This window comes from Nuphar pumila, chromosome 10, assembly GCF_984573655.1.
Source record: "Nuphar pumila chromosome 10, dmNupPumi1.hap1.1, whole genome shotgun sequence".
Lineage (NCBI taxonomy): Eukaryota > Viridiplantae > Streptophyta > Magnoliopsida > Nymphaeales > Nymphaeaceae > Nuphar > Nuphar pumila.
The window spans coordinates 97,986,304-98,012,293 of NC_143258.1; the positions used below are offsets into that span (position 1 = coordinate 97,986,304).

At 37.6% G+C, this 25,990-nt stretch overlaps 1 protein-coding gene across 1 annotated transcript; it reads right to left on the minus strand.

Annotated features, from left to right (window-relative positions):
• Nucleotides 1-247: 247 nt before the first annotated feature.
• On the minus strand, nt 248-2,675 carry LOC149827524 (pectinesterase 3-like). Its single transcript, XM_090018529.1, has 3 exons — nt 2,172-2,675; nt 1,020-1,596; nt 248-918 (listed from the first exon to the last, which is right to left on the minus strand). The coding sequence occupies exons 1-3, from the start codon at nt 2,673-2,675 to the stop codon at nt 248-250; spliced, it is 1,752 nt and encodes a 583-aa protein (XP_089874655.1).
• Between the last annotated feature and the right edge of the window lie 23,315 nt (nt 2,676-25,990).

Below are 25,990 nucleotides of genomic sequence, written 5' to 3' on the forward strand. Positions count from 1 at the left end.
TGAAAAAGCACACCAACATGCAATCAATCTCATAATTAGACATAAACGACCCTTTGCTGCTTGTTCTTCTTCTAAGCTATAGTCTTCACACAGTCACGATAATGTTTATTCATAAGAAAGAACACGTATAACAAATCACTTTCATACATTGACTGAGGTAAAGCAAGCAACACGATCGCATACAACACAAGCAAGTAAATTTGAAACAAGCGATTGACCAATTGCTCGCTGCCAAGTAGTGGAGATCTCACAGGCCAGATATGAATGGAACTCCGGTGGCAGGGAGCCAGCTATCACCTTGGATTAATTTGCCAACTGTAAATGTTGAAGCCTCTGCAACAGTGATCGTTGGGTGTATCCCCTTCGACTTCACTCTTCCTGTGGTTCCAGATCCGGGTCCGGTGTTCTTGTACTCGGCGTAATAGACGGTGCTCGGGAACGAGGTCCCGGTCCATGGCAGCCAACCGGCGGGAACCACCAAACTTCCGATCACCGAGTTCATGATAACCACCGTGGAATACGGTTTCCATGGCCTGCCGAAGTACACTTGTGCCTTTACGGTGCCAGAAATCTCAGTCCGGTGGATCGATATTCCAGTGTTCATGTTTGGGTCGGACTTGGATTGGGCCGTGATAGTATCCTTCTGGCCCAGCGTCCGGTCCTTGGGCAGGATCCGACAGTCCTGGAAAACCACGGCCGCGTTGCCGAAGATGAAGTCGACGGTGCCGGAGATGGTGCAGGCCTTGTAAAACTGCCGGTTGGACTGGACGTAGAGCGTGTCCTGAAAGGCATCAAATTTGCACCTGTAGAACACGGAGAGATCGGCGCCGGACCGGAGAGCCACTGCCTGGTTTTTGGTTGCTCCGGCCGTGTTTTGGAACCCAATGTCCTTGGCTATGAATCCTTTCCCCACAGTGGCTGCATGAAAAAAAAATTATATATATATTATATGCTTTAGGCTCAATACTTTTGTGTCATCATTTTCATTATTAAGAGCCAAGAACCAAGCAAGAGCTCACCGAAAGTTGCAGAGTCGAAGGTGGTCGAGCCACCCCCGACGCTGAGGCTGCCTGTAACAGTGGTGTAGTCCATGCCGTCGCCGACGACCATAATGTTAATCATCTTCTTGTCGACAACGACGTTCTCCTTGTAGACGCCCTTCTTCACCTGGATCACAAACCTCTTGACGCTATTCTTGGGGGCCTTCTTGATGGCTTCCTTGATGGTGCGGACGTTGCCGGACCCGTCCTGGGCGACGACGATGTCTGCTTTGATGGCTGCTTGATCGGTCTGCAGCAGTTTCCGGTCTGCCACTGAGAGCCACGACGGGAAGCCGTCGGAGGTGGAGAAGCCGAGAAGCCGCCGGTGCGGTGCGGTGTGGAGGTTGCCGAAGATCTTGGCGACATGGGTGACAATGGCGAGGCTGTTGCTGGTGAACACGATGGAGTTGTTCAGGGCCAACTGCAAGCTCCCCACGAACCCACCGGTTGTGTTATCGAACCCATCCATGCATGTGTCTATGTTGGTCAACCCCGTGCTGAGCCAAGTCCGCAGGTCGTCCACCAAGGATTGGTTGAGTAGTGTCTCACCCGGTTTCTGCTTTTATTAGTTTTGAACAATTCATCAACTTTCTTTGAAAAAATAAATAAACAAGCAATTAATTCAATTCAATTACTGTTGGGACTTATAACGAATGGTTTTTATTTTTTTCATATAAATAATAAGTTGACTATTTCTAGGGGGGTTCACTTTTATAATTTTAACTAATTGATTAGTTGGTCATTAATTACTCTCTACTCGAACCAAGCCTGGACGTGCCAGGGCGTAGTTCAGGTTGACATTGGTGCAGGGCTTAGCCAATCTAAACAAATGTTTGAAGTAGTAGAGATTCTGTAGGGTTTACTTGATTTCAATTGGCCTTAGGTGGTGGGACTGGGAAAAAAGATAGATTTTTTTTTTGGTCCAAAACAAGTTTTGTCGCGCGTTGGGAACAAAACAGTCTTTGTTGTGCAAATTATTTAAGATTGGCAAAGGAAATCAGCTCATGGAGTTTTACACTGCCAGGACAGTAATCGTATGTACGGCAGGCAGAGCCAGTGCGGCTAGGTCTCTGATCTTGAGGGCAGTTTCTCCATGTAAATATAAAAAATAAAAATAAAAAATTGACTCACCACTTGAGCAGCCAAAATGGTGGCATTGAGCTGGTCGACTGAGTCATCGATAAGAAGCTGGCAGTTTTCGAACGCAGCCTTGACCCTCGTATCATTTACTCCGGCGGCAAGCTTTCCGATCAAGCCGGCGACCTGAGAGAACTCGTTGAACGCAACCTGAAGGGACAGCCGGAAGAGTTCCGCCGGGTCTGTGCTTTGGGATGAGTTAAGGTTTGACAAGCAGGCCTCAGGATACACGGTGAATGAACAGAGGGCCCTTACTGTGCCCCCTGGCTGGTTCACTGTATCCTCGTGGCGATCCTTTCCCCGGTTAACCGACACCCCAACGACGGTGGCGATGATGACGGCTACGAGAATTATAGAGGAGACGGCGATGATGGCGATCCGTTTCCTGCTCTTCTTCTGCGATGATATCCTCTGCTGCTCTTCGTTAACTCTGTCGTAGCTTTTGACGGAGCTCATGCTCTCTCTAAAAGAGTAGCCGCTCCCCCTAAACGAACTCATTGCCGATATTCTTTTTGCTTTTTCTTTCCTTCTGACTTTGCTTTCGTGAGTATAAGGAGGGAATGGAATGAGGTGGTATGAAGGAGTACATGGCCTTTTTATAGAGAAGGCATGAGTTTAAAAACTAAATGAATTAAATAACTAAACCCTGATAAATGGTAATTGCCGTGGTAACTGAGGTGGTAGGAGTTCTACAGTTTCTTTTGGTCAAGAAACGAAAAAAAAGAAAGAAAAAAAAATGGTTTTAGGGTGAGAATTTTCCCAGGTAAGCCGGTTTCATCGTCCCCCCGTGTCATCCTTATCGTCATATTGGATTATATATTAGTGCATGCAATGGTGTTCGTTGACTATTAGCACAAAAAAGAAAAAACAAGTTGGCTGGTAATCTGGTTTTATGCATGCACTAAACAATCAATCGACAAATGAAGGTTTCTTCTTTCAGGCCCTCTGACTCCAAAAAGTGGGTAGATCTTCTTTTTTTTCTTCAGAAAGATATCTCTGTGAGCAGGAAAAGTTCTACCAATGGAGACTTGTGACTCGTTTATGGTCATTTAGTGAAACCACAGGCACATATGGCAGTTATTGATTGGCCCAGCATGTCAACGTCACTTAGTCTTGAGTATTTTATTTGAAGTTTAGGATGAGAAAAAGAGATTTTGAATTCTTCCAATGTCTTAAGATGAGCTGGACGAAAATCTAAACGTCAAACCAAAGAATGAAAGCTGGTTTTTGTTTTTTTTGTTTTCCATGAGCAGAGACATAGTTGATCTGGCTATGCCTGCCGTACTTATCGTGGCTTTCACGTTGGTGTAAACCCATGGCGCACCCCCTTTCCCTGAGGGGTCTCCTTGCTTCGGCACGAGCAAGGGACATAATGCCTTTGCCCCCTTCTTATATGCAAGATGCTAATACTCATGAGAATGGAACTCTGACCACCTGTCTAGCAGCCAACACCTTTCACTGTGCCAAACCACTTGCAGATGAGTAAAAGCTCATTTGATTACTATTTCCAATACATATAGAACCCAGCTATGTTGATCCCATAGTGACAAAAGTTTTTATCGGCAATTTCTAGTTTTTCAAGAACTCGCGGGAAATTGAAAAAATTCCATAAATCTCGCATTTTTTGGCAAAATCTCGGCAACAAAAAATTAATTAAAAAATACAAAAAATATTTTTTATAAGAAAATATTAATAAAATTATTTAAAAATATATATAAGATTTTTTTTCATGATAAATAGATGTTTAAAACGTAAATATCATGTTTAAATCACAATATTAATTTATGTTTTTTCATAAATCTTGCGATATTTTGAAAATCTTGCAAGAAATTGCCGTTTTAAACTTTCAAGCAATTTCTCGCGATATTATCGCGAGATTTTCATAAATCTCGCGATATTTGTCACACCTGTTGATCCTTATGCAACCCAAAAAGGCAAGTAACAGGAGAGCACCCATACATATATATAGGCCCTGTTTGGAAACCAGTAGCTGGTATAGGAAGTGCCATTTGAGGAAGTGGGAACTGTCAAATCCTAGATTTGAAAGGAGACGGCTGCGGATTCCATTCTTTAGTGGAAATACAAAGGTGAGGGGACCTCACTTCCCATCCTAAATGCATAAACACCCATCCCAGCTACCAGTTTCCAAACTACCACTACAAGGTAGTTTGAGCAAGAATTTTTCCAAATGCATCAACTCCTATCTCAACTCCTAGTTTCCAAACAGTGCCTTACTGTAGAAGGCAACTCCACGCGGGAGGCAGCATGGAATCCCCTCAAGCATTAACACAAACATGCCCTTTGTCACGGGCTTATAAGCGAAGGCTCCCATGACGTAGCTTCCGGTAATCGCAAACATGGAAGTCCCAAACGCCCTTAGACCTTTCAAAAAAAGACAATTCCCTCATTTTTTAGACCAAAAGCTGCCCTACTCACTACTTACAAATATTAATAACTACTGACCCAGTCCACTTGGATGCTACATTATTGATCCAAGAGACTTGCATTGCCTACTTAATTAGTACGTGATCAGGAGGTTATTTACAAAACTGAGAGCTATGCAGCACAATCGAATTACCTATTGGATTCTTTTTTTTTTTTTTCACAAGGAACGGGAAAAGATCAGAGACTTAGTCGTGATGGCTAAGCCTGCCATAGTTCTGGTCGCTTTTCCGGTGGCGTAAACCCGCGACACACCCTTGTTCCTACGGAGCTGCCTTGCTTCGGTACAAGCAAGGGGCATATTGCCCTTGCCCATTAATATATTCAGAGGGCTGACGTTCATGAGAATGGAACCCAGATCACCCACCTAGCGGCCAAAGCCCCCTCCCACTAAGTCAAACCCCTTGGGGCTAACTATTGGATTCCCATGTAGGAGTTTAAAATGTTAGTCCAATACCATCATAAATGTTTTTCCTTTAATTAATTAAAACGTGGTTTTGTTGTTCCTTATTGTTTAAAGAATATTAATTAAGAGATAATTATCAATAATCTGTTTCAGTACATTACGAAACCGGGACGAATTGGGCATTAAAATATTGTTGAAGAAAACCGTGTGTCCTCTTCTAAGCATTGGCTAGCTGGATATTATGGTGAAGACGAAAACGTGTATGCACAGTGAATCTCAAACATGTATTTTGCTTCAATATTTAATCCAATAATAAAAAAAAAGACACCCATATATTACAGTTATTCCTTAACACATTATTGGTTTGTTTTTAGCTTCACAATTTCGTAAGCCCACTACTGATGCATCTTCTTTGTTCAATGGTCCTATTTCCATTTAATTTATATCGGGTTGAAGTTATAGGGCAAACCACATAAAATATAAAGTTCAACCAATCAATGCGAACAAAGAATGAAAAAAATTCTTTAACAAATAATTAAACTACATGCATGTCGTCACTTCCCATGTGACCTCTTAATTAGGGCTGTCAGTTGGTCCAGTACCCGACCCATAAAGGTGTACCGAAATCTGCCCAAATAACAATTACAAGATTAACTGTCTTTTCTTATGAACTGAGGAATTTTCCCCAACAAATTTTGATTCATCAAAAACATTTTCAATAATTAATTACAAGATAATCTCCCGGCTTGGGTGTTGGTCCCGGAGATTACCTGCTTCGCACGTCACAAAAAAATAATTAATAATATCAAGTCTCCGATCAGGAGGTTTATTCGACGACAATCAAGTAATTTGACAAAACATTTGAGTTTCTCTCTAAAAAAAAGAAAATCAACATTTGAATTGCTAGAATCCCACCTATCTAGCATTTTTTTTACAACTGCCAATTTTTTAATTTAAAAAACTCATTCTTTTTGTCAAAAAAGCACCATTCAAATGTCAGTTTCTATCAAGTTCTTTATCAATCTATAGGTTCAGATCTTTTTTATTTTTCAAAATAGTGTGGTTACAGTTTTGATCAAAACAACTTGTAACAGTGGAGTTCTAAGAGACCAATGGAGGCTCTGCTTGTCTGGTAGGAGCAGTTAGTGCAGGCCACCTTGTGTCGGGAGACATCGCAAGTTCAAAACCCAATGGTACAGTTGTATAACTTGTGGGGGTCTGCCTAAACCAGCTTGCCTATCAAAAAAAAAAAAGGAATTCTAATGGGTCATGAAGATGGTGATAAGTGGAATTGGATCATCCTCCAAGTGATTCCTCTCGTCGTACCCATCTCTGGATTTTATTGTTGCAAGTTGTTTTAATCAAATCTGACTATAGATACTCTAGAGATGATAGATGTGATTGATAGAGTTCATTTTATCAAATATCAGAAATTGAATCTTCAGAATCTCATAATCTGACCTATATACAAGATTTTTTGGTGATTAAAAAATCATCATCCATAAAAACATCAATTTTTAATTCAGAAATTATATTTTATTTAAAAATGCTATCACTGGTTGGCATCTGGTTTGGAAACTGGTCTAACCTCTCAACGTGCATCCTACATCTGAAGACGACATTATGGATCACACGCCGTGACCTGCCCCCCACTCATCACAGATTAAAAATATATTTTGCAATTTCAACATTTGATTTTTCTTTGCACCTTTTTCTAGTCAATCATTCCACTTTTAAAATATAAAATCCGTGAAGCCAACTTCTCAAATCCAGGCCAAGACTGGGACAGCTAATACTCATGCTTGGACACAATTACTTTGACATCACAGAAAATGAAAAGGAAAAAAAAGAAGCAAAATCGTATTGAATTTAATTTTAGTCATAGTTAGCAAAACTCCATTTAATATTAATATTTTACAAAAAGCTTTGAAAAAAAAAAGATGAAGGAAAATATATTTTCTTCATAGTGACAGCAAGAAAACTTGCTGCATCGAGAAAAATGTTTTTAACGTATAAAATATTTAGAAAACCTTCCTGTGACTACAACAAAATTGACAATTAGTGCAGTCATTTCCATCACTAAAGGCCAAGGTGGCTGTCGATAGTGCTTCATTGATCGCCACAAAAGGTTTTGTCACTACAAGAACTAGTGAAGGCTCTGTCCGTTGCAGGAGAGGGCGTTTGGTGACAGCTGCACCTGTCACAAGAGAAAACCTATAGTGACGGTTAAAGCTGTCACTAATAGTCATTCTCTAAAAACATGATTTGAGTTTTGGTGACAATCATATCTGCCACTATAATACTTATTTGCTTCGTATATATATATATACCAAAAATATGTACTAATACAAAATAAATACCATTATATTTATATGTAATAAAATTTACAGAGGATATAATCAAAATAAATACTTTTGTTTGATCACCATTTCATGGATGACACAGTTTTGAAGATCATGATACAAATTTTCTGAGCCTGTCTGCCACAGCATATTCTCTTCGACACTTTCTCTTAGTTCAGATTTTAGATACTCTTTGAGGAGATGGCATTGATCAATTTCTTTCAGCAGTTCATCGTATTCCAGTTATAATTTCTCCTTCTCTTTCTGAATACTCTCCACTTCCCAGCCTTTTTTACTGTCCTTTGCCAAAATGTTCAGCTGCTTCTCCAATGCCGCTTTGATAAGTTTAACTTCATCATATTCCTTTTTGACGCTTTCAAAGTCTCCATCAGTCGTATCAATTGTTTGAATTTTAGCCTGCAATTTGTGCAGCTCTTGTAGCTCATCTTGCTTATCACCACCATTGGGATCATTTCCTTCACAAACTTTGCCGGTATAATTATAGTGATTTGGTGCAGCGACCTGAAAAGAAAAAAGAAGAATTGGTCAAAATGTCAGCCCACTCGAACTGAAGAATTAGGTCCAGTGTCCTGTTTCATGAATCTAGTGCCACCAGATTAAGCATGTTTAACAACTAGCTACGATTCCCTCAAGGTCCAGGAAACTTGACCCAGTTTTTCATGAAATAGCCAGTGAGACTTGTTGAGCAAGCCAAACCACTTGACTAATGCTCGACCAAGCTTCATTTTTTTGACATCCTAACCAAGTAATCAAGAGATCAAGTTTACCCTGATCTATGGTGGTGAAAATTGATGTTAGCTGGAAACCATGTTGGTTATGGTGTTTGACATGTCCCCTAATTATAACATGCATGTATCTTTACCTGTTGGCATTGCCAAAAGAAAGCAACACGGGATGAAGTAATTGATTCGTTCCAACTGTAAACTGTTAGATTTTGGATAGGATTGGATTTAATGTATATGTGACCTATTGATATGGGCACATCAAGGGACATACATGAGAGAGGCTTTTGGGTTTTGGGAGGTTACAGGACCTTGTTATGAGGTCTCATAATTGTTCATTCATGCTCATTAGAAGCCTCCACTAGTACCCAATATGGATATATTATAGACCCATTATGGGCCTCTCCCAGATCTCCCTATAAATAGGAGAGATCCATGGTAATGGTAGCTTGATGAGGACTGCCATGAAGGTAGTATACATGGTTGTTGAGTGCTATATTCATGTGTGATCTTTTTGTCTCTGGGTATAAGTGTCCAACTCACTTCTTGACATTCTGGCTTGGGCTCATTGATGGCATTGATTGGTTGAGGAGAATGCCAATCACCCGCATCAACGCTGATTTCATTGATCCTGAATATAACTCATAAATGCATGTCTTTGTCATTGATCTCATACTTTTTGCTAATTTTAACATAATATGAGGTGTGTTTCATGTTATTTTTTGAGTTATCCATGATTATTTAAGCATGAAATTCTAAATTATGCACTTTATTTGTGTTATGACATGCTTTACATGAACTTACAGTAAAAGATTTTGATCAACTCACTCTGGTTATCATCAAAGTGATCCGAGTTTTGTTTATTGAGTGTTTCTTGGACCATGTTGACATTAAAATTCAGTATTAAGATTATGTGTGACTTATAGAACAATGAGTCTACTCAAAAGTAGGTCATTGTATTCTAAATTCACATAGGGTGTAATAATAGATATATACATCAGCCCATGAAGCATGTTTGTACAAAAAAGATACAGTGCCAAATTCTTTCTGGTTACATGATCTACTAGTTTTACTAATTAAAATCAATTTCTTGAAGATTGAGGTGGCGAAGCAGCTCAGAGTGTTATTATTTTTACAAAAGTAAAATGATAATGAATCTATTATGCTGGCCTTAGAAAAGGTGAATAATAAAGAATCTTACATTTACCTTTACGATATGAATATCGTATAGAGTGGTTAATCTCTCATTCATACAAAAAAGAACACAACTGAATATAAGGTTGTTTGTGAGAAGTGGGAGCACTTAGAAAGACGTCTATGAGAAGTGAGAGTGTTTAAAAAAATGTCTATGAGAAGTGAGAGTGCTCAAATAATCTTAGCCTATTGCTTTTGCAATTGCGAGTGGCTAAGAATATTCGAGGTATCATATCTCACTACAAGACAATGAATGAATTTTTGAAAGCCATTGAGGTAGAAATTATTGATTTAAACGAGATTTCATCTCAAACCATATGGATTAGAAGTTTCATTATGGGTCTTGGTATAGTGGACTCTTATGTGATAATGAAGTTATTGTGTTCTTGAATAATAACAAGAGCTCCACCTTATGTCGACACATAGAGTTAAAGTACCTTGTTGTTAAAGAAAAGACCAAGAATCATTTAGTGTGTATTGGTACAATCAGTTCAAAGAGAATAACTGTATATTTTCTTACTAAAGAGCTAGCACCGAGATTATATTCTCAATATGTAATGGGAATGAATCTATTTGATTATTTATGATGTATGATAATACGTTATGATTATATGTGATCACATTTCTGAAACTAAATTGATTCTCTATGGTTTTGTATATTGTTGATTTTATATAAAGTATCTTTCATTTGAATTGAGAGAATAACAGAATAACAATATTGAAAATAACTAATAAAAGGGGGTAAAGACCAACCTATTCATAAAGGTAATCTTAACATGCTAAAACACTAAAAACAAATAATATTGTAGTACATGAAAATATGATATCTCGTATAGAGGCATTTATCTCCATAACTCATATGATTCATTCTTATGATACATAATAACACGTGAACCCACATGAAAATTAAATCAAGATAACGGTAAAGAACCTCAATTATGTGCTTTTCCATGTTAATGGGTCAAGTGTGAGATTGTTGAATTTTAGATCAGATCGAATTCAACCTTGATGTGACCCATATTGATATGGCCACATCAAGGGACATACATGGGAGAGACTTTTAAGTTTTTGGGGTTACAGAACAGTTATGAGGTCTTATAAATGTCTATTCATGCCCATTAAAGATCTCCACTAGTGTCCATTATGGACCTATTATGGGCCTCCCCTATATCTTCCTATAAGTAAGAGAGATCCATGGTAGCTTGAAGAGGGCATACATGATTGTTGAGTGCCATATTGGTGTGTGATCTCTCTCTCTCTCTGGGTTCAAGTGTCTTGCTCACCTCTCAACATTTTGGTTTGGGATCATTGAGGGCATTGATTGGCTGAAGAGAATGTCGACCACCCGCATCCACCGAAGCGTTGTTTGGATCATCGAAGGCCATATACGAAAAGTAGCTCTTTTGTGATCTATTTTATGCTAACATAAACCACTACATAACTATCATTTTAATCTTTATAGCCCAAAGGTTCTTAATAGTAAATTTAGAATTGAAACTGTACAGAATCTGAAAACTAAATAGCAGAAGGGAGCGCCATCCAAACCATCTGAAGGAATCATACGAACAACTAGAAGGCAAAAGAAGCAATTGGCATTAGTGGTAGAATCCTGTTCCTATGTGCATAACTGATTGTTCGGTATATATACATAGTGGAATGTTGACCACATAATAAACTTTGATTCGGTTGTGAGGTTAGTGGCACAATCACCTTTGCTGAAGAAACTAAAACTATATGAAACCATATAACCAGTATCATAGTTGCCAAAACTCATGATGAGCACCCTAGCTGGCATCAAACCTCAACTAAAATGGTATAAAACCACATAACCAATCTCATTTATAATTGCATGAATAAAACTATAGAAGTCACAAATATGAGATTCTTGCTACTGCATGGCCATCCAAATTATAGAAAACCCTATTTCACTAGATCATGCATAACTGAACAAAATTTGATTCACCTCCCAAGTCTCATATTTTGTGGTTCATAATTCACATTTACTTGTATGCAATCGATTCTCCTACCCTCAAGACTCATAAAGTTCTAATTGATAAAAAAACATCGTCTTCCACCATAATCATCTTTTGGTTGAAACACTTCTTTCTAGGACTTTCTTGACTACCAGCTTTGTAAATACAATTCAAAATAGCTGATGTTTCTTGTGCTTATACTTAGAAAATCAAGTGTTTTTGAGTTTTCACCAATATAATGGTTTCTTTCAATGTATGGTTATCATGTTTTAACCACTACAATGGTACCCATCATTTTTTGGCTATCTCATTTAACTATCTAAGAAATTTCATGCTCTAGGAAGGTAAAAGTATGCAAGTACTAAGAAAATTTGATAAAACAGATGTCCATTGCCCTAGAGACCATAGACTTAAATGATATCTCAATTCATTTGGAGAGTGAGAATATGAGAAACTAGTGAAATAAATAGAGAAAAGGACTGCACAATATTTTACGTGGTTCCGTTGTTATGCCTATGTTCACGGTAATGGGTCAAACTTACTTTTTTCAATAATCAGGCCAAGAGTCCATTACACGAATTAATACTCTTTGCAGAGTTCTGATTAGGATAAAAATCTATTTCTTCAAAATTCTTATCTTTTACAACTTCTTTTTCATTTTAACTTCCTTTTTTCTTGCTAACGATTTGCTCATATTGGCAGGTAACCTCATTTGGTGGAGGATGATCATGTAGAGGCTTATTGTTCTTATCTTGAGGAGATTGCCCATCCAGCTGGTGCTTATCCTCCTTATCTCAAGGAGATCACCCACAATACATCTGGTGTGTTGGTTGAGAATCCAGCTGGTACTATCCTTGTTGGATTTGGTTGACTGCAGAGCTTAACACACCAAATGTGTTATCGATCCTGGATTGCATGGTCTATGTGCATGTGGATGATATTGTTCTAACTGAGAATTACAAGGAAGAAATTGTCATTACTAAGGAATACCTACATAGAGTGTTTGACATCAAAGACCTGGAGAGGCTTAAATACTTTCTTGAAATTGAGTTGGCATACTAAAAATGGGGCATTTTCTTATCTCAAAGAAAATACACATTGGATATCCTCAAGGAAACAGGGAAGCTTGGAGCCAAAGTCGTTGAAACTCCATGTAAAACAGGAAAAAGAGCAGACAAGCTTAAGGGAGAGCTTATTGAGGACAAAGACATATATCAATGACTCGTGGGAAGACTTATCTACCTTACGGTCACTTGACCTGATATAGCCTACATAGTCAACCAAGCAAGTCAAGCTATGCACACTCCTACTTACAATGATCTTCAAGCTGTAGAGAGAATTTTGAAGTATCTTAAACGGTCACCTAGTCAAGGTTTATGGTACAAGAAATTTGGGCATTGTGATATAGTTGGGTACTCTGATGCAGACTGGGCAGGGGATGTTCAAGATAGACAATCTACCACGAGCTTCTGTATTTTCGTAGGAGGGAATATGATTTCCTGGAAAAGCAAAAAACAAAATGTGGTTTCTCGATCCAGCGCAGAGACAGAATACCGAGTTATAGCTTCAACAACAAATGAAATCATATGGACAAAAATGTTGCTAAAGGATCTGGGAATTCAGAATAAGCTATCAATCTCTATGTACTGTGACAATCAAGCTAAGATTCATATAGCTGCAAATCTTGTCTTTCACGAACAAACAAAACACATTGAAATTGATTGCCATTATGTTCGTGAGAAGGTTCAGAATTGTGAAATTCAAACTCCTTTTACAAAAAGTTTGAACCAGCTAGCGGATGCATAGACTAAAGGATTATCTCGCGATCAGTTTTTAAGCATCATAAACAAGTGGGGCTGCTATGACATCTTCGCCCCACTTGAGGGGGATTGTTAAAAATATGGCTCTATAACGGCTGAGTCTGATATCTCATAGTTCACAGTGGTTATTATGATAAGCCCTGTAAATCCAGCAAGATATCCTTATTCTGCTGGTCTTACCTTTCTTAGGAGTGTCTATCCTCTCCTCTCGACATCTCTATAAAAACCGTGTATCTCTGGCTATAAAGATCATCAATAAACACTCTGAGGGTGGCTTAGCCGTTTCGTGGATGTAGGTCATATCGACCGAACCACGTAAAATTCCTGTGTTGATCGTGTCTTTTCTCCTGCGGATGTCTACAAATCATAACAATCCCTACAATTACATCAGGTAAATTGTAACCTGTTTTTTACCAGTAAATCATGGTATGCTGATTTCTACAAATCATATCAAGGTAGTAGTTGCACCACACAAATCGCTACACAAGATTGTTACAAATCATAACACGATCCTTTTCCTGGCTCTTCTTCGGCATATGGACCTCTCCAGCTCTTCATTAACTCTGTCGTAGCCTTTAAGCGATTTAATTTTGCTATTTTTTCCTGTTTTTTCTGCAGCAATTCTCTCTTCTTCTGCAACAAAAGGAAGATGAAGGTGGTGCAACGAAGCAGTTGGATGGTGGTTGTCTCTCTCTCTCTCTCTCTCTCTCTCTATATATATATATATATATATATATATATATATATATATATATATAGAGAGAGAGAGAGAGAGAGAGAGAGAGAGAGAGAGAGAGAGAGTTTTTGAATAAATTACTCTGTTAATTTTTTTTATAGGAAAATAAAAATTTATTAATGATGGATAAATTGCTAAGTGTTAACCATAAAACTTTAGTAATGATAGATGGATATTATCAGTGTTCGCACTGTTATGCCCATATCTGAGAATTCAGGTTTGGGTCAGGTTGGGTACACGGTAAAAACCCGCGACAACCTAGTTCTCAGTTATAGGATGAAGGAAAAAGATACATTTTTAATATTATTGTTATCCTCTTAGGGAGGAGATTCTGGTTTTGTCCACGCCCAGTGCTACATCCCAACATGCCTTCCATGTCTTTGCGTTTTGCACTCCACATTAATTCTTATATAACGAGATGATCATTAGAATATAAAAACCAAGATAAACTAATAAATATTTGCGGTTTTTGCATATTTAATTGTGATTTCCAATTTAATATATTATTGTTGATTCATGAATGGTATAATTTCTATGATTCCTTTTTTTTTTGAAAGATAATTCCAATTGGTGTTGGGCATTTTGCATGGGATCCAATGTTGTTGTTTGGTTTACAAGTGGGGTTTGATCTGGTGCTTTCATTTCAAAACCCTCACAACCACCCCACTGGCCACATGGGCGACCCCATGGTGGTGACTCTAAGGTTCTTTAAGTAACAAATATGGTGATTTTAATGAAATATTTTCAATTGACATTATTTTACCACTCAAAACGTGATATTTTTTTCTTTTAAAAAAATAGCGTGATATTTTCAACAAAGTAATAGCAAGTATCGATCTGTGTAAATATGCAAGAACAAAAGGAAAGAAAGTGTTCCAACATATTTTATTTTCTTCTTCTTTTTTTTTTTCCACATTACATTGATTTAGTTTCCATCTCTGGATTTAGTGTAGCATCATCGATCCTTCGTCTGATTTTGGTTTTGTCAGGCCCTTCTTAATTCAATGGATAGAAGTAGTATAATCTTTTATCGTATTTCAGGTTTCGTATGCTACATAATGAATGATTTCTTTAATTGAATACTGATTCATCGCTGCCTTCTTCAATCCCTGGTTTACTTTGAATTATGATTATGTCCTGCGCTGTTTGTTATTTCATATCACTCCGGATTGTCAATCTAGTCTCATGACTACATTGGTTGCTGGTGCTCTCTCTCTCGGCGACGTGATTATGTGGCTACATTATATCTGAGCTTGATATTCTCCAATTCGTTGTATGTTTTGATCTGCATTTCATTGAGATATTAAACATTTCGTATATGATAAATCTTGCGCGTGGATCCATATTTGTATAACATGTCTAAAAATAATAAGGATCCTAGTTTTTCCTCTCAAAATTGCATGATCAGGGGATATTTGAAAAACCAGGCCTCTTGGTGACCTGTCTCAGCTATTTGTTGAGAGGTCTCAAAGAGATGTTGTCTGCTGGAAGGATATGAACACACAACTCTGTCCGGTCCAAACTTAGTCCTTCAATATTTCTTAGCTTCCCATTCGTGATTTAGGGAGGCACAATTGTTTGATCTCAGGTAATTTTGCAGACAGTTTCCACTTTGGATCCCTTCCTGTGGGCTTCTACATCAGATTTTGCGAGTTCAAACAAAGACACCAAGCCCTTGAATCAACTGACGAGGAAGAATCTGCTTTGACTCAACATTGTGGTTTTATTTACGAATTGTGAAAATTTTTCATGATCTGTCCTATGATATTTATCAGAATTAGTTATGCTAGTCGTAGATAGAATTTTATTGTCAGCATCCTGTTCATTGTTCATCTCACGACATTGATGTGTCAACTTTCAGGGCTACGATTTCATTTTTTTTTTAGGTATTTTGCAGGTCCTATGATGCTTTTGCTTTCTTGTGTACATTCTATCTGTAATATATCCTCATTTCCACCTTTATTTCTGTCTTAATGGTAAAATCAATGACTCTTTCCTTGTTTATTATTAATTCCTTTTCATCTGAATGTCCAGCATTGCGCAATCAGAGGTTTACTTCCACTGATATATCTGTAATGATCAATAACTTTTCATTTGATTCCCAGTATTGTTATTAAGTTCCACAAAGCATATCGGTACAACTAATTTCAAACCTGAGCAACACTGAGTTTCCTTTATATTGATGCACCAGAGACCGATCCTACTATTGTTCGGCCAGTTCATGACCAGCAAAGACTAGATTTTCACTTATAGAAGGTTAGGCTGGGGCAACCTTGCTGTGGTTTGTTTAACTAATCAAGATCAAACCAGATCTCTGTCGCCGACTGTTTGTTACCAACAAATATAACTTGTTGAAATCAGCTAGTTCTGAAAAAGGAAGAAAGGATGTATGGCCTTCAGACATGTATCTGTCATTGGTTTTACATTTGCTGAGTATCAATCTTCGATACCTTTGATAGACTGTGATGTCATTTGGATTCATGATTTCCATTTTGATCTAATGTGCTCCTTCATGCCTCAGTGCACTGCCGCGAAGAAGTTGTGTTAAGAATCTCTGAAAACTAAGCTGGCTTGTGCCATCGACTTGCTTGTAATTTAATTGGCACAAATACGACTGCAGACACAGGTATGTTGCCCATTTTGAAGTTTATGTTTAGCTCTCTTTTAGCGATTGTTGCAAACTGTTTTAGCTTTTGCTGCCTGTATAATTCCGCCAGATCGCCCTCTTGAACTCTCTGATTCTTGATATCTGTCATAAACATGCTTTCGTGATGTCTAGACAACTGTACGTCACTGTTGCTCAAATATATATTCTGCTGTGTAAAAGTTTAAGTTCCATGTCAATGCTGCACCCTTACATCACCTGCATTACATTGCTGTATCATCCATACCACTTCCAGCATCCCTGTCGGCATAGTTTTTTTTTTTTTAGCTAGTTCATTGTTATATATGTATATATATGTATATATATATTGAGCAAATTCTATATATTATGTTTTTGTAATTTTGTTTTACTTGGGTCATAGAAATGATGTAGCATTTGACATACAGTATCTCTTTACTTTGGTATACATGTATACAACCCATCTCACGACCTCCACCATCCTTATTTACTGTAGCCATTTGCAGTCACCACCTGCAAATGGCACTGTTCATACACCTATACCCACATCATGCCTATATCATCCTACTTTAGTTTATCACGTTTTCCTGTCATCAATTGCATTTCATCATTATATTCCTTACTGCATCTTCATCTTCTACAATTCAGTTGTGTTGCTATCAGCATCTATGTCTGAATTTTCTGTACTAAAGCTAAATTTTCGGTAAGGTCCTCATGCTACTAGATGTCACCACATGACAGCTCAAACACAGTCACCTCATTCTTTTATTTTGATTTGTATTGACTAGGTCCGTATATATGTCTGCATGTTCCAAATTATGTCTGCCTCTTTAGCCACGTTTGTGAATGATGGTGGCATTCCTAATTAGCATCCTGTGCTCATATCACATGCCACTGGTTTCATTTTGCAAAACTCACACGATTTGCACCCATCTTAGTTCATTCCTATACAGCATCAGGTTCCCTGCACTTGCATTTTTCTTTCTTTTTCTTCTCTCTGTGTCATGCTTCATGGTAGTTTATAGGTATTCCTAGCATTCTTGTGAGATATGGCTCCCTCTGCATCTACAACAATGTCAAAACACTGTTGTAGTTTCCTTTGCCTCTATAGCAATGCCAGCTCTTAGTTCTCATAGCAGTCCAACGAACTGCTGTAGACCACATACCCACTTCCTTTAATACTACCAGCTACCTTCCTACTTACCTTTGCATCCTAGGCACAACACCTTGCATTCTTACTTTATCCTTCACTCTCGCTTCACATCCAGCCATCCCATATACTTGCTGCCAGCTCTCATAAGTAACATAACTACACTTGCATAACATTTTCAGCTACACCACAGCCGCTACTAATCAGCCTTCATCTTCCACTAGTGGGAGCCGATTCATTAATGAATCAATCTTCACCAAATCACCCTTACCATCCACTGTGCTAGCTGTTGCCACATCGGTCGCACCCCTGTGACATCTTCTACCTGTGTGCACAATTATAACATCCATATTTAAACCCAATTCTCATCTTTCTTATTTTCATAAGGCATTGTATATGTCATGTATGTATATACGTACATGCCTACGTATATATATGTATATATATATATGTATATACATGCAGGTATGTATATAAGTATTGATATCATTCTTTTTTTCTCGTTGTAGGTATCTTGATATATGAGCACCTCATTGTTGGAATCTCTAAAACCCATGTATGTGCAACCCTTTTTCTATTCTCCATACTAATCAGTTGTTTTGCAGGAAATACGTGAAAATGTCATTTACTTGGGACCTGCATTTTCAATTTTATACATTGTAATAAGTTAGGCTTTAATGAGAATTTACATTTCAAAGCTTTAGATAGAATGAATGAGCATTGTAAATATCATAAATTGCCTCTTTTCATGCTTTTTACCTTCATTTTCCAAAATCTCACAATGGTGAAACACGAATGGCACATGCACCATTTCGTAAGAGGTAATAAATCCTAAGTTGATGATTTACATCAATGACCATAGTCAGGATGTAAACAAAACTTAGTATTTTTATCTTTTATAAAATAACACTGGATCCTTTTCAAAATTCATCATATCTTCTTTAAAATATTTTCCTCTTTTATCAGAGTTTAATTTAAAAATTAACTCAATATATATACCAATGACAATAGTCAGGGTATATTAAGGGTTAATTTCATTTTAAACTCTATAAAAACACCAAAAATGTGTTTTATTCTTCACTTGAATTTAAATGTGATTATTATATAATACATTCAATGACCATAGTCAGGAGTGTATTATATCATTAATCTTATTTACATTCATTTAAAGAATGAAATATGGTTCTCAAAATCCAATTTCAAAATTCTTTAATTTCATTCATCATTTAGGATAGAATTGCATCATATTTTCAAAATTCTTTTTCATAAATCCAAGTGATTTCTTTCTTTATTTCTCAGATCAAATCCTATTCATAAATTCAAAATTCAAAATTCAACTCTATTGGTCAAAAAGATTCAAGAATCCAATTTCAAAGTCCAATTTGACTTTGAAACTTCAAAATCATCTCGTATTTCAAAAACTCCAAATTCTATTTCAATTTCAAAGTCCTATTTGACTTTGAAATTCCAAAAAATCATTTTGGTATTCAAACTTTAAATTTCTAATTTAAATTCAAAATTCAATTTCAAAGTTCAAACTTTGAAGTTTCTGATTCATCTTCAAAATCAAAACCAAATTTATCTTCCTATCTTCAAATTCAAAAATCAAAGTTTGAGATTTATCCTAAATCTCAAAACTTGACCTTTCCTAAATTTTAAATTCAATCTGGGTTTTCAAGACCCAGATTCATATTCAAAAGTCCAATGTGGACTTTCAAAGTCCAAATTCAAAGATAGATCAACTTGGATCCGGATTTCTAAATACAATCTCCACTTTTGGATCTTAGACTCCAGATCCAAATTACATCTTGGATTCCAGACCTTGAACCCAATTCCATTTAGGATTCAGAATCCATCTCCACTTTTTGGATCTCAGACTTCAGATCCAATTTCATTTTAGGATCCAGAATCCAACTTCCATTTGGGATCTCAGACTTCAGATCCAATTTCATTTTAGGATCCAGAATCCAGTTCCACTTTGGATCTCGAACTTCAGATCCAAAATCCATCTTAGGATCCAGAGTCCAACTCTATCTTGGATCTCAAAATTCAGATCCTAAACCCCTTTTTAAGGTCCAAAATCTATTTTAGGATTCAGAATCTAATCCCATCTTGGATTCCAGATCTTGGATCCAATTCTATTCAAGACCCAGAATCCAATTCCATTCCCAATTCTAGATTTCAAATCCAACTCTATTTTCAGATCTCATCTGAACTTCCTAAATCCATTTCTATTTTTAAATACCATTTGGATTTCTCAAATCCATCCGAATTTCAAATTGTTAAATTCAATTTCATTTCAAGTTTTATCTCTTCTCCTAAATCTAAGTTCAAAGTCTATTTTCTGACTTTGGAATTTCCTTCCTTTTTCCTCTTTTCTCAGCTTCAAAAATCATTTTTCTCAAATCAAAATTTATTCTTCCAAACTCTGATTATTTCAAAGACTTGGAACTTCTCTGATCTATCTCAAGTTCTAAGTTAGATTTTACCCTTCAGAAACCATTTTCTTTATTATCAAGTTCATATCAGAACACTTGGAAATTTTCAAAAACATCTTTCAAAAGAGCGTACATCCTTGCATTGCACAAGCATGATTCTTTGTGCATTTTAGATTTAGAATAAACTCTTAGATAATATTTAGGCAAAGCAAAAGGCATAAAATTCGATTCTTGGTTCGATTACCCCTGGTAAAGGCGTCAGGAACGGTCGAATCTCGTACCGACGAGCAAATCCTGTCTCTCCATTTTCCCGCAATATTTCAAAACAGAGGCGAGTAATTTTCTAAATATTTTCAAATCAAGGTCAAGTGAGACCCCACAAAAAAGTTCATCTCTCTCTTCTTTCCTTTCTTTTCTCTTCTCTCTTCTTTTTTCTGTCTTTTATTTTCTCCCTTCAAAAAGGAGAAAATAGAGGTTAGAAAGGAAAAGAGAAGGAAGAGAGAGAAATCACAAGAGAGGAAAAATTTTGCGATCATCACAGCTTGTTTATAGAAAAACTACATTGTTTTAGAATTGGAAGAAATACATTTTTGAGCGGGGTCCTGTGCCGAGCTGAAGGCCCAGGTTCGAATCCCTCTGCACATGGGGCTTAAGAATTATCTAGTAGGAGTCTGCATAACCCCAACTTGCCTTAAAAAAAAAACACATTTTTGAGAGCTATAAGCAACAAGATTATCACGCTAAACCTATTTTTGCAAACCAAATAATTCAATCATATGTTCTTTATTATTTTAGGTGTTGTAAAATATATCAAAAATATATTTTTATTACTTAACCAGCTTATCGAGACAAGCCAAATACTTATATATAGTTCATGTTCAGCTTGCCGAGCCTACTTTACGAGTTTCAATGATCTCTTTACGCGCGAGCCAAACATGAGCAAAGTCGTGAGCTGCTCATCTTGTTTTTCCAGCCCTTTTGGGAACCCACTTTGGGCATAACTGTTGATGACATCTCGGCCTAGGTGCTGAGTGAGACATGTTGACAATAAGGAATATTTGAAGATTATACTTTCCAAAAATCAAAACCCAAATGATTCTGATAATTAGATCATCTCATTCTCAAGGAAAGTGTCCACACGCTGGATATAGACTTGCCTAAAATGTTTGTAAAATTTTAACCTCACGTTTGGAATCCTTCAAAATGTAACGACTATGTTATACTGTAGAGTTTGCCTATGGCTGTCAACAGGTCGGGTTAGGGTTGACTCATATCTGACCAATAATTAATAACCGGGTTCGAGTTTTGTTGCGTCACAAAAATAGAACCTCATAACTGGATCCATATAATCTTAGAAATTTATTTTATATTAAAAATATATTAAAAATATATTTAAAATACTCAGGTTATGTCAGGTCAAATATCTGGCAAAAATCATGGCCAAAACCTAGCCCACATATTGCTCGGGTCAGGTTGAGGTTTGGTTTGGTCAGGTGCCCCATATATACTTGAGAGCCCTAAGTTTGCCATATGTTTTATGACTATATAATACAAGTTTAGAACTTGCCCTTTTGCCGTGTTATGCTACAAGAGATCACTAGCAGTAGCACATGGATTCTTCACCATCGATCGAAGGGAACTGAGTAAGTGTTCTTTCAGCCTCGCCCATTGTTCCAACACTAAAAAACCTTTAATACTTCCTCACCACAAAGCTAACATCTGTTTTTTTGGATAGTCTAAGGGCCTGTTTGGAATGTCGGTGTTAGGATAGGCGTTTATGCATTTGGTGGTACCAAAGTAAAATCTTGGTCAAACTACCATGGTGGTTCTGTTTGGAATCTCGAGACTGGGATGGGCGTTTATACATTTGCGAAGCAGGTTATATGTTACCCCTCCCGAACAGGGCAGGTAGCTACATCTCATGTTCGGGGGTCCCAATGAGTGCCACATATAAGATCAAGTTCGGCTAGTATGCCCATGTGTGTCTGCATCACATAGCATCAGAATTTGGTGTCGTCACAAAGACTTAAGTAGCCTTTACCGCCATTCTCTTCATCTTCCTAGAATGGACATAAATGCCCTCCATCTAGAAAATTGAATCATCGGTTCGTGAAAAGGACAAAATTGCTCTCCATCGTGATCACACCAAAATTTTCAGCAAAGTTTGCGTATATAGGAAGCTTTATCTCTAGGATTTAAATAGTCCAAACAATCCATTTTCTCCCTAAGTAGAAAAGTCTACCAAAGCATACTTTGCCTTCACCTGTTGTCGCTGGATCATCCGTTGCCTTCTTCTGTTGCCGCCGGAGCAGCCTTTGCTTTCTTCTGCTACCGCCAGAGCATTCTTTTTCGTCTTATGCGTAGTGGCAGCATCGTTGCCACCATCTATTGCATCTACCTTCTGAGTGTTTCTTACTCTACAGTTGGATTACCCAAACTCCTAAAGTTTCGGTGAGTTTAGTGTAAGGTTTTGTTATGCAATCTGAAGGTTGCGATTTATACAATGATTTATAAGTTTGAATATGCGATGATTTATACATTCAAAGCAATAGCGATGTGTATTTATGAAGATACCTCGATTTGTACTTAAGTTTGCTAAATCTTACAATAATGTTTACTTATAAATCCAAATATAGTGACGATTTGTAATGATGGTGATCGTTTAACAAATGTGATAATTTGTATTATTATATGCCTGGTGAGGCGGTTGTAACATATAATGATGCAGTTAAATTAATGTGATGTGCAAGTTAGCAATGTCTGCAGCTCATCAGAGAAGAAATACCCCGTCGTTCTATGGGTTGTGTATTAGAGAAGTGGCCCGCTAGTCCCATCTATCTGAGCTTTTTGAAAGGTACCAAAATATATTGAAGATTGAGAATGATAAAGACAAAGAAAAAGTGTTGGAATTGTATTATGCAAAGGATTATCTATCAGATATTGAGGCTGCGGACCAAAGGAAGAATGAGGAAGAACTAAAGATGAAGAATAAGGATGACCAAGAGAAGGAAGCAAAGAAATAAGGAGGAGAATGAAAAGCAAAGGCAAAGGAAGAAGGCAGAGGAGAGGGAAAGGCAAAAAAAGAATGAGGAAGAGAGGGAAAGGCAATGAAAGGATATGCAAAAGGATGCTAAGACGGAAGCGCAAAAGCTGTTGAATGAGTATAAAGCTATGCGAATGAGGGTAAAGCAAATGAAGCAGGCAGATAAGAGGAAAAGGCAATTGAATAAGGAGGAGGAAGAGAAGGAACGAAAGAAGCTTCAGAATGAGGAAGAAAAGGAAAGGCAAAGGAGGGAGAAGGAGTTTGAGGAAGAGAATGAAAGGCAAAGGAAGGAGAAGGAGGATGAGGAAAAGAAGGAAAGAGAAAGAAAGGAGAAGGAGGAAGAAGAAAAAGAAAGATAAAGGAAGAAGCAGGAGGAGGAAGTGGATGAAAGTAGGAAACAGTAGGAGGAAGAGAAGGAAAGGTGACAGAAGGAGAAGGAGGATGAGAAAAAGAAGGAAAGAGAAAGGAAGGAGAAAGAGGAGAAGGAAGAAGAAAAGAAAAGAAAAGAGAAATGAATAAGCAGGAGGAGGAAGTGGAGGAAAAAAGAAAACAACATGAGGAAGAGAAGATAAGGTGACGAAAGGAGAAGGAGGACGAGGAAAAGAAGAAAAGAGAAAGCAAGAAGAATGAGGAGGAGGAAGAAAAGGAAAGAGAAAGAAAGATGCATGAGGAGGAAGTAGAGGAAAGGTAAAGGAAAAAGTATGAGGAAGAGAAGGAAAGGGAAAGAAAGGAACAAATTGAACAACAGATGATAGAGGTGATGGAGCTAGGGACGGTAGTAGTGGAAAAGCAGTGGGAGGCAGTGGACTAACAAGAAAGGCCTAGGTTGGACGGATGGATTGAAGAGGAGAAAAGTGCGACCAAGGTACATAAATCTGTCTTGTCTGTCAAGATTTAATGTGTTAGCGATTACTATGTGTAGCGATTTTTTTATAGCGATTACTGTGATAGGTATTATTATGTATAGCGATTACTATGATAGTGTATGTGCAACCAATATTATTTATAGCGATTAATAGAATATTATTTATAAGTATAAATGAGACTAATTTACAATTGGTACGAATAATATGCTATTGTGTATTACAGGGAGGTCAAAAGAGAAGTAGAGCACCAGGTGAAAAGCTCGAAGGGCGATGTCAGTGACCTGTAGTTCTATCATGGTATGGTCAGCTAAGTGCATATGAGAATGATCGATTACGAAATATACACTTCGGTGGCCTTCTGGACCAACATTATTTTGAAACGTGCTAGAAGACCATGACCCACCTGGTAAATAAGTGAAATGATAAGACGAACACATTTCAGTTTGATTCTTTTGAGATCACCATGACCCTAGAAGATGTGGCGCGGATCACTGACCTTAAGTGCGTTGGCAGTGCTGTCCTATTACGGGATTCAAACTATAACGCAAGGAAAAAATGCACGACCCTTTTAGGAATGTCGATGGACGAATGAAATCAATGTATTTTTGGTGGAATCAATTCTACATCAATGAAAGTCTTCTCTTTTCGTAATAAATGGGAAGGCCGCCACTACTTGTGCATCTGAAAGAGCTGATCAAGAGTTGTGCGACTTCCCACTTTATTTTTCGATTGTTCTGGTTCGAGAATAAGTTACATGTGGCTGCAGTACCTGGAAGACTTAGACGCAGTCGACAACTATGCATGGGGTACTGCTATACTCTTTATCGTGCGAGTAAGGGTACGAAAACCATCAGGAGATTTTGGCCATTTGTTCAGGTATTTGTTTATTACATATTTAGTACTTGTAGACTAAGCTCATTGAAGGTTGTAGTGTTACTAATATATTGTTTTTGTTAAGCTTGGGTGTGAGAACATATTATCGCATTGCGTCCTCAGTGTGGCCCTGTGATTTATAGTTTTTCAAAGATCGGTCGCTGGGCTAGAAGAAATGTCACAGTGCATAATGCTAAGTCCATTTTAGATGGGCTGCAACTAAATGAAGTAAACGGTCTAAAATTGTTTACAATCGGTTCAACATTTATCATTCAGTATTATAAATCGTTGAAATGTTTAGCATTCTTAAGTAATCATCACTGCAGGATTTTGTCTTCGTTAGTACAAATCGTTGTTGCCATAGCATTTATCTTTTAGTACTGTAAATATTAATAATCGTAAGCATTCTTAGTAATAATCATTGTAATATATATATATCACTCGTTATTAAAAAAAATTACCAATGTACAGGTTGTGTGAAGACCGTATGGAGATGGGGAGGACGAGGACCATGACGTTGTTGCCGAGGCTACTAGATTGTCTGACCGCGATATGTGGCTGTTTTGCAATTATGAAGCCAAGTTGCAGCATGGTAGTCGAGTTCTACAATCTGGCTTGAGACAGTCTATCCCAAAGAAGCTTTTGGAAGTGAGAAGGAAGATGAATAGTGGTGGGGGCAAGAACGTGAATTGACACGAATGCTACAGGGACGAATTATTAATTTGGAACACAAGAGGTGTCCGTGCCATAGCGTATGATTATAAAGGACGACAATTTGATCCTTTATATTTCCAAAGGTATTGGGAACCTATGCGGCGAAATCTGGAGATTGAGAAAATTGAGAACCCATGCCTCCCAACTGCCCCCTTTCATGTCGCATCCCAGCATCTACAAGCTGTCTGTCGTCTCCCTTCGGCTACAACAACGATTCTCTCAGTAACAAATCACGATGAAGAGCAAACACAACTCACAACTCACAAAAGAGAACATTGTCTTTATTGCAAGGTTCAATCTGTTGGAGAGGGAGAATAAGAACTTACGGACGAAGGTAAGCAATATGGGGAGACAATTGCACTCACTGGTAGAGATGATGACCAGTGTTTTTAATCAGATGGAGGGAACCAAGAGGCCACCGGGTATAGACAGTCCACCAAGAAAAAGAAA